General features: G+C 40.6%; 1 protein-coding gene across 2 annotated transcripts in view; it reads right to left on the bottom strand.

The window, feature by feature from the left end:
* The window catches only part of FAT3 (FAT atypical cadherin 3), a 330,777-nt gene that overhangs the window by 47,181 nt on the left and 266,009 nt on the right, over positions 1-17,587 (bottom strand). For both annotated transcript variants that reach the window (XM_086481717.1, XM_086481718.1), the window contains exons 10-13: positions 17,210-17,406; positions 16,009-16,162; positions 13,166-13,399; positions 941-1,330 (exon numbers count right to left, since the gene is read on the bottom strand). In XM_086481717.1, coding sequence (XP_086337843.1) covers positions 941-1,330; positions 13,166-13,399; positions 16,009-16,162; positions 17,210-17,406 — 975 coding nt within the window. The remainder of the gene's footprint in view (positions 1-940; positions 1,331-13,165; positions 13,400-16,008; positions 16,163-17,209; positions 17,407-17,587) is intronic.

Here is a 17,587-nt window from a genome sequence, read left to right as displayed (position 1 = left end):
TATGAAGATAACAGACAACACACAATTATGTTAAGTCCCTTACATGTAAGGCAGTGGCCTCCGCAGAGTAGACATTTTTGCACACAGTAATATAAATGATACAGTGCATCGTCTTGAGATTTTACAGGTGCCTGGTTATTATAGCTGCACTCAAACAAGTGTTACCTTCAGCTTTCAAAATCAAGACTGTTTTGCTCTGAAGCTCTACTGGCAGATTTGTACTGGTCATCCTGAATATTATGAGAATAAGGGGATCCACTACAGGAAGCACAGAAGAATCATAGCTTACTGTTGACAGATTAAAATCTCAATAAGGATAAAGAATGGATCTTACTAAGTAAATTCAAAGAAAATGAGCCATTTGCACCAAATAAGGTAGCTTTTCTTAATATTTCTTAACGAGAAGCAGCAGTATGCTTTTAAAATTTGTGATGTACAAGCAAAAGAAAAAAACCAAACAAACCATGGCTGAAGTCAACTGTCAGACAACACAAATCAAGAGTAACCTGTCAGTGAAGTTGCATACTGTTGTATAAACAGCAATCACATGTTAGGACTGCCAGCTATTTGGTCTTGATAGCACTGTCTGAAGCTTGCTAAGGTCCAGACAGTTGAGGCTGAACTCAGCTGGTAAGCATTGCAGGTGCTCATAACTGTACGGGCTGCACAGTTTGGCTAATGAGTTGTCACATCTACACTGACTTCAACAGACATACTAATGGAGAAAAGCATTCTCCACTTGAGCTGGGGCAGCTGAGTGTGACTCTAATTCAAATCACTCTCCAACCTAAAATTGCTTTTTAGCTGCGCAACTAATTCCATGTTTACAAGCTCTGAGACTCTGTTCGCAGAAATTTTTTGGTCCAAGAGCCTTCTCCAAAGCATTCATGTTTTTCTGATACTTTCATTTCGCATTACAAGTAAGAGCCACTTTACAAACCTGTTTTTGAGTTAATCCTGAACTTCCCTTTCTCGTTCCCCGATCTGATCAGATAGGCAATCTCGGCATTAGTACCAATGTCTTGGCTTGTAGCAAAAACAGAAAGGACCTCAGTGCCAGGTGCGGTGTCTTCAGGTACTGTAACAAGATAATCTCTTCTTTCAAAGACAGGGGGGTTGTCATTAATGTCTAGAACTGTAATGGTAACAGTGGCAAATGAGGACAAGGTCAGCACAATGCTCTGGTCTGAGGCCTTTACAGTGATGTTATAGGAAGACTGAAGCTCTCTATCAAGTGGATGCTCCAAAATAATGATTCCTGATGATCGGTCAACTGAGAAGTAACCATCTGCAGAGTCTGCCAGGGAATAGGTAACTTTTCTGTTCACACCTGAAAGAGAAGCAAATGTAATAATCCTAAAGTGAAATAAAGAAAACAACCTTTTCCCATCTAATGGAAACCCTAAGCGAAATATGCTATCACACTGACAATTTCCAATAGGGATGGAGCACATGGAGGTAGGAGTGCCTGTGGGTATTGCTGAAAGTTTGGGAGATCAGGACATGCTCTTCTCACATGTCAAATCCCTGTGGATAACTTAAGTTCCTTCCTTCATCATGATACTTTTTTAAAAGATCACTTTGCAGAACTGCCGTGTAATGAAACGTAAAAGCAGAATCCAGATATGGTCCTTGCCTAGAAAAGCTTACAATTGAATTAGTTGAGACAGGCAGAATGCTGAAATTGGAAATGTCTCAGAGCACATCTTGAAGGAATAGAAAAGTACATAAGGGAAAAATAAACCCATAAAAATACATCAGGTGGCACAGAATGTACTTGCTACCAGTGCTGCCTTGATTCCACTGTTGAGCAGCAAAATATTATCATAAGATGATACCTGTTAGACAAAAGCTGCAACAAACAACTCCTGGCAGAATATGAACATTTTAGAAAGAAAATTCCCCCGCTCCCCCAATTTGAGAGCAAAAATTGAGTTGTATGAAAGATATCCTGTGTTTTTCAAATCGTGCCTGTATTTCCCAGTACATAAGACCTATCCACCTGCCTGCTGAATATGCAGATCTACGCTAAGATTGTTGTCAGTAATAAGGCCTGAGGGGAAGGTACTGACTTGGTTGCTTGCTGCACTACAGGGGGATAGCCATTTCAAATCTAATTAAAAGTGAACACAAATACAACCTAATTCAACCCCCTTGATGCTGGTTGATTTTGTGATTTGGTCCTGGGTGCTTCACTGAAAGATTGTAACTAAAATACAAAGATCCACTAAAATGGTGAGTCTGTTTTCAACATCTCTCACTTGAGCATTTGCTGCCCTTTTTGTTGGAGAACAGACTTTACAAGCCTGACATTAATCAGACGAACACGAGCTACCAATGCCTTCTAGGCATATTTTGTTAATTTAAAATTTGTGACACTATTATTCTGCTTTCCAGCAGCAAAGCATTGAAGAAATGTCTGATCAAAAGCACCACAAATCACAGATGTTTTCTGCTTGACGTAGCAGGAGTAGAGCATCCACACAAGGGGGAGCTGGGACACTCTTTCTTCAATCACATGCACATAAAAGATAGAGCAACTACAAAGTCCCAGACTCTACTTGGAGAGCGTTAGAAATTACTGTTTGGCCTCTTTAGGGAATTAAGTTTTTATGCAGTGCTTGAGACACCAGACTATATTTCAAAAGCTGAAATGTCTTTAAAATGAGGAAAAATTGAAATGGCAATATAGCAATGAACCAATTTATTTTTTTTTAATCAAAGCACAACCTCTATGTTCACCATGGTATCTCAAACTTGAAAAACATAGAGGCCCTCCTTCAGTAAAACAGGCAAGACAACTGAGGAGCTGACTCTGTCCTACAGATGAGAAACTGAGCTCAGCCCACAAACTAGTCAGAGACTCTTTCACGTGTTGAAACACCTATACTCTGAATACCCTATAGCCTGCTGCAGACCACACTTAGCCACACCTTAGACCATACCTCTTCACTTAGCCTCCTTATACATGCATCCAAATGCTCTGTCAGCTGACAACCAAACTGAGAAAAGCGAAAAAGGAGTGAAACCCTCTGGGAAGTGGAAGGTTTTGAGGGTCTGAATGGCTGGAGGTGTGTCTATGTTTCCAGCAGGGGAGGATCTCCTTCTGCTAGAAATTCTCCCCGAACTTCCACTTACAAAAAAGGATGGACCTGACCAGAACGATCAATGACCTAGTAACTAAAACTGATCCCTGAGGATGCTGGAAAAGGGGATTTTTGCCCGATTCAGAGCATGAAGTGGAACACCCAACCTACACATGAGTTTTAACTGTAAAGCTATTTAGTATTCTGTACTGGGCTCTCTTGGTGTCTGCCAGTTTCTACATAGAAATAAATACTTCTCTGCAGCAGGGACCTTAACACACTTTTTCCACGCATACATGTCTATGACTGCAGGAGAGCCTTAGTCTGGTTTGGCTTTTTCTCTGGCACAACCCCCCTATTTGATACTCACTACAGCATATCTGGGCACAAGACAGAAGATTCAGATAACATGGTCTTTAAAGGCATAAATACCTAGAAAGGAGATGGCCTACCCTTGACTGGTGTCATGAAACAGCCCAAAACTTCAGCAAGAGTATCTTGCAAGGGGGAGTGGGGAGAGACAGAATTTGGTGCATGTGACACCACACATAGTGAGTTTACATAGAGAAAGTGATAAATCGTGTGACTGCAATGTGATCAATATCTAATCTGACCACTGTCCTTATTTTCTGCTTCCTAAAGGCAATGTTCATTAATTAACAAAATATAAATGATAAGTGATTTTTGATACGTGATTGCTACTGATCCTATAATGGAGACAGTTCAGATACATACTATGGTCTTCTGGTTGCAAACTCTAATATAATGGATTTTTAGGCAGAAATGGATAGAGTTACTTCTTGAAGAAAAGTGCTTTTATTTTAACTCCTGGAAAACAAGAGGAATACAGAAGTTCCAGGGATGTGGGTTATCTTGTACCAGTCTAGTTTGATGATATAAAGTCTTATTTTTCCCACGGGACCTGGAGGAAAAGCTCTTATAGGTGAAAATGCTATTTTATGCAAGGAGAGACAGAAGATCAGGTCAGAGGACCTGAGCTGGGACACTCACAGACACCAAGCCTTGGCGTCTTTCAGCCTGAATGGGGAGGCAGAATAGAAGGAGAAATACAGGGACAGATCTCAGCTGCCTGCTGACCTTCTCCCAGAGTGCTTTGTGGGGCTGGAGTTTCTCACTTGCTTCTTGGGAGGAAAATTAATTCAATGAAAAGCTGTGGCAGAGACAGCTCTTTGAAAAAAGTGTTGTGTTATATCAATAGCTGTTTCCACTCAGCTTCCTGACCTGAAGCTGGAAACAAAATGGGCACGAGGCAAAGGTGAAGTAGGAAGTTATTTCTACTGAAATCCAAAATGCTTTAGTCCAGGGGCTACCATCTGCTGAGAGAGAAGTGTCCAGCACTGTGTGTCAATGGCATCCCTGCCATAGAGGTGATGGTAGATTCTGTTGTGACTATAAAGGAGATATTTTCTGGGGAATGGGAACAACTGCTCTAAAACCATGGTTCCTACACTGGTAAAGAAAGCAATCCTCCCATACTGCTTGCCCACAGCTGTTGGGGGATTAATGCTTGCAAACTGTGTTGTGTCTATTCACTTACTCAGTTAAACTTCTCAGATTTCTAAGGTGCCAATCACAAACATAAGCTATTTGAACATGCAAAGCTTTGCAGGAATTACTATTACTATAAGAGGATTGCAGTACACTTTTTAAATAAAGGAATAAGCAAGCATATTTTCTATTTGGACTTGTATTAGCATATGATAGAATATTGCCCTTTGCCAAATCTCTGGTGTGAAGAGCTTGTACAACATACAGCCATCTAGTACCTCAAATGCCATCCTTCAATCACAGTTTTTTCTTGTTTTCTTCTATAATAAAACAAAGGGGCATGCACTGAATGTCACATAATGATACATTCTATGTCTTTACTACTTTAAATAGCACCAGGGAAATAAAATAACTTCTCTTTATAATTCAGGAGTATTAAATTCCTCCTTGTCTATCTCATAGAATTATAGAATGAATAATTTAGGTTGCAAAGGACCCTTAAGATCATGGAGTCCAACCATTAACCTAACACTGCCAAGCCCACCATGTCCCTAAGCATCACATCTACACGTCTCTTAAATACTTCTAGGGATGATGACTCAACCACTTCCCTGGGCAGCCCATTCCAACGCTTGACAGCCCTTTTGGTGAAGAGATTTTTCCTAATATCCAATCTAAACCTCCCTGGCACAACTTGAGGCCATTTCCTCTATTCCTATTGCTTGTTCCTTGGGAGAAGAGACTGACCCCCACCTCGCTACAACCTCCTTTCAGGTAGTTGCAGAGAGCGATAAGGTCTCCTCTCAGCCTTCTCTTCTCCAGACTAAACAACCCCAGTTCCCTCAGCCGCTCCTCATCAGACCTGTTCTCCAGACCCCTCACCAGCTTCGTTGCCCTTCTCTAGACATGCTCCAGCATCTCAATGTCTGTCCTGTAGTGAGGGGCCCAAAACTGCACACAGTATTAAAGATGCAGCTCAATTGAAAATGAAATTACAACATGGTTTGATCCAGACTGAGACAGACTAAAAGGCTGAGCATTAACACAACAGGCACAAACGCCATATGACTGAGTTTCTGCAGTGGGTGTTACCTTCCGACTGCATCACACACAAACTAAAAACTGTACGCACTAAAGACCATACATAGTGTGTTTCTCCCTTCTCTTTTCATCTGTCACACTGAATTAATTATTTAATGTGTTTCCCCAAGTATAGCTAGACCACTTGATCTTGTTTATCTCTGGAAAATGATGCTTAACTTTGTCATCTGCTCATTTGAAAACCCACAGAAAGAAAAATAATGGCAAGCATTAAAAATAAACAAACAAGAAGTAAACCAGAAAGCTGTCCAGAAGTAGAGCTGTAAAAAAATTATTTATCAATTTAGCAGTGATTTGCAAGCATGGTATCTGATTATTGTGCTTTACCACTGTCTTTCATAGTATGTCTATTAACACTGGCATGTACCTATGGCCTTTCCTGATTACCCAAACATTAACCACAACACCAATTACTGGAAGTTAAAAGCCCACAACTTCATTAACAGCAAACAAGACAAAAGGCAAATAATAAACCAGATTCTATAACACTCTACTCCATCATTTTAAGATGAAAGAGAAAAATCTTGCCAGAAGTACCTTGCTGAACTGTAGAAGAATATATAGCCCCATAGGGAAAGATATTTCAAGTGATTTTTACAACTTAAGTGGAAAAGCTGGCCAAGTTCAATCCAAATACTGCTAATGAGACAGGCTTTTGCTGCTTTGTCCCTTTTCTGTAGGGAAACAATAGCCTTAACCCCAAAGGCTTTACTCACATCAGTGCTCCAGTGGATGAAAGCAGGGCCACAGAGGACAGAGATGAAGATAACCAACCCCCTACTGAAGAGAAATGGTAGGCATAAGCTTTTAGTGATATGATACCTTCCACGTATGGCTAAAGCCCTGCTTTCAGTTTCAGCTGGCTTTGGTGTTGTCTTTTTTGGTGGGAAGATGAGATCTGGATGGTTGTCTCAGCCTCCCTCTCTCTTCTAGCAGAGATTTACATAGCCCAGGGTACTAGCTGACATGACTTGAACACTTGTTTCCATCAGTGCTCCTGCGTGATTCACTTGTGCTGACTGGGCATAAGCTTAATTATTTTTCTGAAGTAGAGGAGGCCATTTTGGATACACCTGATTTAGGGTTACACATTGCAGCTGACAACATTGGGCAATGTAGCCTGAAACAATGGAGTGCACATGTAGACAGACATATATAAAAAAATATATGCATGTATGCATATATATATATATATACACACAGAGACACACATACACATATATAAGTTTAAATACAGGGCTTATTCAATCAACATAATCCAACAGGTACAATTCTCCTTGTCTAGTTCTTTGCCTCCATGCTGTTCACAATGTCTTGGAAATCTCAGAAATTGAAGATAGTAACAGAAATGATAGAATATAAAGATAGCAGGAATCTTTTGAGGTTGTCTAATTTATCCCTGCACAAAGAAAGGATGGATACAACCTATCCCCAAACACAGGCCTATCCTTTGTGAACTTGCATAACCTCCTTGGATAACACGCCCCAGTGCCTCACTTTTCTTACAACTAAAAATCTTGTTCTGACTTTTTTCTGAGACTGAAGAAAAATAATAAAAGATGAGAGTAAAAAAAAAAAAAGAAATAGGTTTACTTCCTTCCTCAGAACTGCTTGTCTGATATTTGAAGACTGTCACACTTTATCATCTCAGTTCTCTTTTCCCTGGCCCCCCCTCACAACTGTTTTAGTATTTCCTGGTAGCACACAATATCCAGACCTGTGATCTTTCTTGTAAATCTCCAGGTAGCCCACATCTTCCTGGAAGTGCTGTACCCAAAACTCAACACAGTGTTTCAGATCAGGATTTGCCAACACCAAGTAAACAGAAAGAACTACTTCTGTTTTCCAGCATTACTCTTCTTTACCTGTCTCATTAAGGTATTTGCCTTTTCACACCAGTTTGACAGTGTAAACATACATTCAGCCTGTGATTAACCATAATACAGCTGTTTCTCTGCAGTTCTGCTGCCCAGTCTGTCATTACTCAGACAATACCGGTGCACTTAGGTATTCTTAACTAAACACAGGATTTCACATTTATCTTGATGAGTTGCATTGTACTTTTCCATACCACTTTTCTAATTGTTAAATCCCACAATTACAACTTTGACACTATCCAGGGTACTTGCAGCCCCATTCTGCCTTCTGACATCCATCAATACAGATCTTACGCCTACTTACGTCCAGAAATGAAAATAAGAGAAATGCTGCACCGAGTATCTTTCTTAACTTACCCCTGCAGTGTAACAGTCATTGCAAACTCACCTGGTAACAGTTTCATGTAGACCGTGTTTCCTTAGCTTGCTTATAAAAATACCATGTGGTATAATGTCAAAAAACCTCACTAAACATAAGCTGCCATACCACACATATTTCTTTCTATATGGCATCTTTGCACGCTGCAGAAGGAAATGACATTGGCTTGATGACTTCTGCTTGCTGAACACAGAATAGCTCTTAGCCATCTTGATACACAAATAGTATCATAGAATATACTAGAATATACATATACTCACTATTTTAATGCAAGTTGGGTGACTAAGTTTCCCTCACTTCCTCTCTGTAGCTTTAGAAATCTATCCCTTTGAAAGATCCAACAACAGGGTCATACAGACTTACTACTTACAGGATTAGGTCTCCTGAATGCCTAGGCATGGGAAGCAAAGTAAGCAATATGAAGTAGAGCTTGTTTAGGCAGAAACGTTAAGCTTTCTATCATAATCCCCAAACACCTTGTTTGTTTACCTCCTAACACCAGGTAAGTCTAAACTCCACAGAGCCTGACTATTCTTTTTATTTGGCAACTTTTCAGGGGCCCAATGTGCTGTATCACTGTGTTCCTAGAAGTGCTTCTGCCTTTATTATGAAGGCAAAAGTTAGGTTTTCTCCTGAACAACTCTCTGGGTGAGCCTGGACTCGTAGGCGTTCTCAGGACTGGCCAGCACTGGGGCATGTGGGGCATTGCCCTCCCACTCTCCTTATGGAACAGAAAACTAATGGTACAGACACCTTGCCAGGAAGGAAGAGTACAAGGATACATTGACATAGGCTATTACTTTTCACGGAATAAGCCCTGGGAACAGAGCCCAGAACCTAATCACCCACTATGCTACAGAGCAATGCTCACTTGTGTCTTCCGCCCCCCGCCCTTCTGGCTGATTCCTGAACTGTTTTTCAAAACAGCTTCAGTGACAGTGCAAAGGACCCCCTACTTCAGCTATAACCCCTTATCTATGCAATGCTGTTTTGAATAGCTGCAGAAAAAGGAATTAATAAATGAAGTCTTTCATATCCCGCATTAGTGCAGTAACCCCTGGACTATTTTAAAAGTCAGTGAGGCAAAGATGTGGGTGAAGATATAGGAAGCTCCACGTATGTTTTAAAGAGAATGAATCATCCTCTGTAAAGCATCTTGTAATATCTATTTTACAAAAAATCAGACAATATCCAGAAATATCATCTAGCTAGTGCTGGCATCATTGCCAAAGTTATCTACCTATTAGCTACTGGGTTTTAGTAAACTTTCTGTCTTACTATCTCTGTTATTCTTCTTATTTATGTTTCAATCCTTGTTTTCTTCTTTTTCAGATCCTGAATGCCTCAAAAGTTCCTGGATCCATTTTAAGGGACCTGCCCAGTATAAACAAACATGCAAAGCAGAGGTTTGCTGCATACTGGCTTTGCCAGCAAATGACAAAATCAATATCTACTTTAGCATTTCTATTCTTTTGTTACTTGCCATTATACTTAATTCAGAGAACTGCTCTTCAATCTAGTTGTGACTGTCTTGCACTCCTCTTTGGCACTTCTGCAGCCTCACCTGGAGGCACTTGACTCTTCCTCAAGCCCAGCTGTGTGGCTCTGATGTGTGTGCAACAGGCTCCTTTGCCCTAATTCCTTCAAGAGCAAAGCCCACCCTTGATAAGGCTGAAGCCTGTACTCATTAATTCTATGAACATGTTCTAGAAAGCAGTGACCCAAAGAACAACTTAATGGAGCGATTTTTTTTTTTGTGCTGTGCTCCCCAGCACTTCGATGCCTCTTTCTACAAAGTGATAAATCCCAGTGAACTAGCCATGTTCCTCAGTCGTTATTTCTGATAGATATTTCATTTTTATTGTTTTAATGGTTTCTTCATTTTTCTCATGGACACAAGGAGTGGACAAGAAGAGAAAAGAAGATATAATATGCTTGCTTCACCACCCACCTGGAGGTAGTTACAATCCAGACTGGACTGACTGAAACCTAAAGGACAAGTTGTATTTACCATTTTTCCCTAGAAAAGACATTTCTTATTTCCTGTGCACCTGCCTTACGAGTGCACGTGGTAAGGGTTTGTTTTTTTTTTTTTTATCACCCAAGTCTTTATTGAAACATATGGAGTGGGTACCAGACATGACTTTAACCAATAGGATAATGCAGAGGCTGGAAGGCATCAGCGGCAGGCAAGACAGGGCTGGCTGACAAGGTCGTTCCCATTTTGAGATAAATTAGAACCCCATATTCATCACAGACCCAGAAAAAAATCAATAGGGCAGTGAAATCACTAAACTGACTACAAACGTGGGTGGTGTGGAAATGCTGATGCCCCAGTGGTGATGAAGAGGACTGCAGAAGGACAAATGACGCACTATTCATACTTAGTACAGTAAGTGCTTCTGCCTTTGGTAGACCACACCATCAATCATCAAAGAAACAGGCCTGAGCACGGAGGTCGTTTGCAAGGCAAAGCAGCTGCAACTGAGGTAGGATTTAATCGTTGCTTAAAGCATTGCTGAGCTTGGACCATGTCGTCATTCATTCTTGTATTCTGTGAGCAAGGCTGCATGCAGAAATTGCAAGCAGCACTGGAAATGAGTATGCACCTGCAGCCCAGGTTTGGGCTCCAGGTTTATTTCAAAGTTTATCTATTTCTTAACTTCATGCTTGCCACAAAGTCCCATGTAGGTTTTCTCAGTGTTGTTGCTTTAGCATGACCCTAATTCCTCTGAAATGGGCTGATATTGTAGTTGTCTGATGGGTTTACTCAGGTAATTACACCTCAGCATTCACTTCAGCTTTTCTTCTGCCTTAATTTGAACAGAATGGTGTAATTTGGCACTTTGATTTGAAGACAGTGGGAGGTGGAAAATCCACCGCTCCCTGTGAACTTCTCTAAAAAATGGTAAAATCAGCATTTAACTTTCATTTTTTAGTTTGTACATTTCCAAACCTGATGGTGGTGAGTTAGCAGGAAATATTATCTTGTGGAAATATTCAGAATTTCCAATGGAAGCAGGATGGGAAAAAGAATTGTTTTATATTGAAGTTACCAATATGTCTTGACAAAGGGATGTATGTATATTCTTTGTCCTTCCAAGCTGTCATTTAATTTAAGATACCCAGCTACATGGAGAGGTTATGTAAAATGAACTTGCGTGTTACTAGAGTTAAACAGTTATGGCCATTTTCTTCTGTTGAATACTGTGAAAAAGAATTACATCTCTCCTTCAGTATGTCCAGCTGGTACAGCTAATTTCTAAGCATATATCCAAATTACAAATATATTAAACAACAATTTATGTTCCAGTCCTGAAGTTTTCCAGGATATTACGAGTTCAGGAACTTCAAGAGATATCAAAGGCACAAGCCAGATATAACACTGTTTTCCTGTTAACTGGAAATTGTCTTAATTATCCAACAGCATCTGACCACAATATTTTCAGTTTTATGTTAAATCATGTTTAGTTGCAGATCAGAAATTGACTTCTCTCGAGTCTTCTCAATGGCTTCTATGCTGATACTCCTATCCTTACAGCACATGGCTCTTCAAAGCCCAAAGCAGAAGAACGGGTAACTTCTAAGACTGATCGTTAGATGTTTCCTGATTGTTAAAAACTGATTTGTATAATGATTGCTGTCTCCACTGATGTTTTCAGGATAACGCTCCACCGAACCTTACAAGAATATCATAGCCCACCAAGAATATCAATAATACATTTTTCTCTGTGATGGGAACATTACACTACCTGAATTCATTCATTATGCAGCAATAGGGAATCAGTGATTTTAGTATGGTCTAATAGAACAGTGTTTAATATAAAATCCAGTTTTAGAGACCACAGTGACTTTCGTAAGATATAATGTCTTCTTTGATTTTTCAGGACTAATCATCAAGGAAGTACATAGCCCCTTCTCATTCATCACATGTATCCATTTTAACTTAGCTAGTTTCAGAAGGAAGATGTAGCAATTAGGGTCATGGGGCTTTTTTTTTTTTTTTTTTTTTCATTGCTAACCATCTTATTATGTAAAGTTGGCGCTAGCAAGAACTTTTATTGACAACTTTTTATTCTAATACTTTCTGTCTCCCATCTCTCCTTGAATGTCATCTCACCTATGAGAAAAATGGCAATTACGACAACAGTGGAAAAAACAACACTGGCTCTTCAGACTGTTCAGTAGTTTACTACCAGTAATTGGCTTTTCACTGCAGGACAGTATCGTAATTTAAATTGTGATTTTTCAACCAAGGCATATAATGCAGCTCTTCATACATACATTAATGAATGCTTGCTGCTCCTTTACTAATTCCTGTATATTTATATTATCAGCCTTAGTAACAACTAAGACTACCAGCAAGCACGATACTTAAAAAAAAAAAAAAAAGACTTTAACATGAAATATTTTTTCATTCAATCAAAGGTTTGCTTTTTATGTGGAGCTACTCAGGCCAGTTTTTTACAAAACATCTCCAAAACCACAGGAAGAAAAAATAAACTACTGGATTTCTTTATTCCAGCTGAAGTGAATGAGCTAATTTTTTTTCCCCAATATTCAGTAGGTTCTACCACTGTGTTATGCAAAAAAACCCCTTTAAATATTTATAATTGGGTCGGGATTTCAAGGTTAAGGTCCTCACATAATAAACTGTTACACTTTAAAGGAATCCACAGTTAAATAACCAGAACATTTGTAATGTACGCTAACAGTGTATATCAGTAGTTTTATACTAAGGTAACCAGATGGAACAAATGGAAGTTATAGCAGAATAAAACTCTAGAAAAGCTGTGATTAATCAGGTATAGGTCCCTATGGCACGTAACTATATTACTTGCATAAATAGAGGCATAGCTATTCAAAATCATGGCTCAAGAAAAGAGGTGAGACCACTGGAGGAAGCAAGTTGGAATTTACACCCAAAACTATCATTTACTCCTAAACATAGCTATCACCAATCAAGACAATAAAAGACTGCATGCTTCTGTGGCTACTGCAATGCTTTTCTGTTTGTAACACCATTATATCAAGCTCAGCCACGAGCATTTCGATGTACAGAAACAGAAGAGAGAAAAATGGGGAGGATGCAGAAGCAAAAGGAGGAAAGAACGAGGAAAGGTAGCAACAGAAAAATTAATCTGTATTGCAATTCCACCAACGCACAGAGTTTTCCTGAACGTTAATTACTGCTCGCAGCATTACTCACTTACCGACATCAGGATCAGTGGCTTGGACTCTTGTTAACAAAGCTTTAGTGGCTGTATTCTCATATACACACGCAGTGTAGTGATCAGATGAAAACACTGGTGGATTATCATTAACATCTTCTAAAATAAGATGGATTTCTGACTGGCAAAACCTGCCACCACCATCTGTGGCTCGGGCAACCAAGCTGTACGCAGGGATTTTCTCTCGGTCGAGAGGGGCCAAGGATTTCAGCTCACCTGAAATTGATTAAAAGCAGCAGCCATCATTACTACTGTGACAACATCACTGATTCTTGATAGGGTGCGTATCTCAAAAACACGTATTTCACAGGGATAGGAAAGAGAAAAAAATTTCAACCTTGCTTTTTCCAATGAATGGATTAAAAACTCACAGCAGTGTCACTTCTCACTCCTCTTTACCCAACGAAATATATGAGTTGCCAACACAAGTGCAGGGAGAACAAGCCACACTTGAACAGCCTACAGCTTCACCCATATGAACACCACTGTGTTTTTCCAAGTCTGTCTTTCTGTTACTCTCAAGATTTATAGACTTCTAGACACAGAAACACAGCCTGAATCTGACAATAGTAACCATAATGAACTCTAAAGTTTTCTAATGCTACTGTTCAAAAACATCATCATTCCCCTCTCTTCTCCCCACAAAGCAATCTCCAACCAGCTCTGAATTCCTGTGGATACCTCTGGCATCTAGTTTGAAACAAGCTTTTTATTCTCATAGAGAGATGGTTATTATAATAAACATTAACAGCAGCAAAAACCCCAGCTTCTTCAGACTGTGAGAGCTTTACCCATGATCCATTTTCAACTGCACAGATAAACAGCAGTAAACAGCCACTACTAGTCAGAAGATAAGTTTTTGGTTAATTTTATAAAGGATGTAATTTGCAGTTAAATACAAAATTTGTTCTTGAAGAGGGCAACACTTCACCTTCCACACATTGAATAGATCTCTAAACACCTCCTCTTCCATCAGTAACACTACGGCAATAGCAGGCACTACCTCCTGCTAGTCAGGCAGAGGAGGCATTGCAGAGGGAAGGACTTAGTCTATCATTATGGAAATCAGATTCCTAAAAAAAAATAGGGGTGGGATTTTTATTCATGGGAAAATGATTTTATTTAGCTTTACTTCATACAACCATAAAATCTGTGTCTTAGCAGAGATTGGTATCTTTTTCCAGACCAAGTGCCAAATGTACAAGACCCTTTTAGCATTCCACTGTGCCCACAAATTCATTACTGCTGTCCTTTCTCTCCCAAAATCTGTGTATAAAAGGAATGTCTTTTTTTACAGGGTCTAAATACCAATATATCTGGAAGAAATAAAGTCTGAAGGTGAAGGAGGACCATGTTGGCATCTTCCCCTTTTCTGTACCAAAAAGACACCAGGACAGGCACATGGAGGTGATTCAAGACAACGAGCAAGGCTTCACCAAGTGCAAGTCCTGCCTGACCAACCTAGCAGCCTTCTATGATGGAATGACTACATCAGTGGACAAGAGATGAGCTATGGATGCCATCTATCTGGAATTCTTTAAGTCCTTTGACATGGTTCCCCCCAATATCCTTCTCTCTAAATTGGAGAGATACGAGTTTGATGGGTGGACTGTTCGGTGGATGAGGAATTGGTTGGATAGTCGGTCCAGAGGGTAGTAGTCAATGGCTCAATGTACAGATGGAGATCAGTGACAAGTGGTGTCCCTCAGGGGTCTGCATTGGGACCAGTCTGTTTAGTATCTTCATTAATGATGTAGACAATGGGATTGAACGCACCCTCAGCAAGTTTGCAAACACCAAGCTGAGCAGTGCCACTGACATGCCTGAGGGACAGGATGCCATGCAGAGGAATCTGGACAAGGTTGAGAAGTGGGCCTGTGTGAACCTCATGACGTTCAACAAGGCCAAGTGCAAGGTCCTGCACCTGGGTCGGGGCAACCCCCAGTATCAATACAATGCTGAGAAAGCTTGGGGAGGCTGGTGGATGAAAAGCTGGACATGAGCCAGCAACGTGCGCTTGCAGCCCAGAAAGCCAACTGTATCCTGGGCTGCATCAACAGAAGTGTGGCCAGCAGGTCTAGGGAGGTGATTCTGCCCCTCCACTCTCCTCTGGTGAGACCTCACCTGGAGTACTGTGTTCAGCTCTGGGGCCCCCAGCATAAGAAAGACATGGACCTGCTCGACTGGGTCCAGAGGAGGGCCACAAAAGTGCTCAGAGGAGTGGAACACCTCTCTTATGAGGAAAGGCTGAGAGAATTGAGGTTCAGCCTGGAGAAGAGAAGGCTCTGGGGGGACACCTTAGTGCAGCCTTTCAGTACTTAAGGGGGGCTTATAGGGTAGATTTAGACTAGATACAAGGAAGGAATTTTTTACAATGAGCGTGGCGAAACACTGGCACAGGCTGCCCAGAGAGGTGGTACATGTCCCATACCTGGAAACATTCAAGGTCAGGCTGGACAGGGCGCTGAGCAACCTGATGTAGTTGAAGATGTCTGTGGTCATTGCAGTGGGGTTTGGACTAGATGACCTTTAAAGGTCCCTTCCAACCCAAACTATTCTATGATTCTATGATACATCTCTGACCTAACTTGAGGTTTGGCAGGGAAACAAAAGGGTCGGTATCCACTGTTCTGATTATAACATTCAACCTAGCCACCAAAGACATCCCTCTTTCACCCTCCTACCACCACCACTTCAGAAGTGTTCATCCACAGCTTCCATAAGTGGAACAACTGGCTGATAACCAAGTGTAACCTAGGAAACTAGCACCCACTGATGTCGAGGGATTAAGAAGGCTATCCAGAAAAATTCACTTGTCATCTTACCGTTTTCTGGATCTAAGAAAAATTTATTGTTCCCAGCACCATAGAGAGAATAGCGAATTTCACCATTGGACCCAATGTCAGCATCTTTAGCACTGATTTTAACAATGACTTTGTTTGATGGAATGTCTTCAGGAAACAGTGCTGTATATGCAACCTAGAGACAAAAACAGAAATGTAAGCTATGCTGTAACAGTATTTTATTGTCTTTGCATGACTTTTTTTTTTTAAACTCTGTATCTCATCCTTCTATACAGGAAACAATTTTCCTTTATGTAACACATTCCTAGAAATTAAATCACTGCTAAGCTTTGAGGTGTCACAAAAACAATGCCAAATTATGACTCTTAATAGGGCTTGTCTTAGGTGTTAAATGCAGTCTCATCTTCTATCTTCCATTTGTTTCATCAACACTCATGAAAGGGAAACTTTGATGAGTGTGCTAACAAAGACAAGAGGCAATAATTGCCTTTATCGCCTCATCCAGCAGTGTTTGAGGGAGATACAGACTGTAATTCCCCAAAGTGGTGCTTGCAATGACAGTGGTCCATCAGTGATAATGTAATGATGGGAATTATATGAGTACATACATAGAGATAGATATATATATATATATATAAAAGATTCTGTGAGCAGTACCGTAAGGAACTCTGGGTTTCATTGTGTCTTTTCTTTCACACAGACCATTCTATTGCAGAAATATAAGTTCACCACATTGCCTTTCCACAGAATAAGGGACAGCTAGCACTGTGAAAGCCATAGTCAGGCCACACTGCACACATGCCTGACAAACATGACAGCAAGCTACATTCTTCTGCCTTTTCCACTGGGTCTCTGGCACCTGCTGCGTTCAGGGAGGCTGGAGTTAAACTAGATTGAAGACATTTCCACATCGGTTGTGAAAGGATAGTACATTTTTTCTGCAGGGGAGGACTGGCTACCCAGTGCCACCTCACACAGCTTCATTTTTTCTAAAGCCAATTAAGATCACTGTTGACAAGACTCCTTTGCTAGCTGTACTAGACCACTATCCTTCAATCTTGGCTTCACAGGACTGGTCTATCCTGCTCCTCTCACAGATTGCTCCAGATTCTTCAATTAAGACCTTAAGGATGAAAATGGGCATTGCCTGTGAATACCTGTAAATAGCAGAGACACCCATAGGGAAACCAACAGTGGATTGTTGTAGGTGTTGCTAACTCACCTGTTCACAAACCGGAGTATTATCATTAACGTCAGTGACAGTCACTTCTACAGCAGCTTGGGTTACAAAGAGGCCATCCGTGGCAGTGATGTTCAGATAATAAATATCTTGCTCTTCCCGATCTAGAGGCCTTTTAACATAAACCTTCCACTCGTTCTGAACCAGTCCCAGAGCAAACTTCCCTTTGGGATTCCCTCCTGCAATGAGACAAGCAACATGCAAGGGGCTGGGGCATTCCTTCAGAGCTCCCACCTAGTTTAAACACACAGACACGTCGCAGAGGACCTGAATTAAGCAGTCATCATTTGTTTTACAGTGATTCGTGCATTCAAACTCACAGACTCAGGAAATCGGTAATGAGATTACACTCCCCGTGTT

The sequence above is a fragment of the Leptosomus discolor genome, chromosome 1 (assembly GCF_034619465.1).
Source record: "Leptosomus discolor isolate bLepDis1 chromosome 1, bLepDis1.hap2, whole genome shotgun sequence".
Taxonomy (NCBI): domain Eukaryota; kingdom Metazoa; phylum Chordata; class Aves; order Leptosomiformes; family Leptosomidae; genus Leptosomus; species Leptosomus discolor.
The sequence above is the reverse complement of the archived record's forward strand: the minus strand, read 5'-3'. Positions and strand labels throughout refer to the sequence as shown.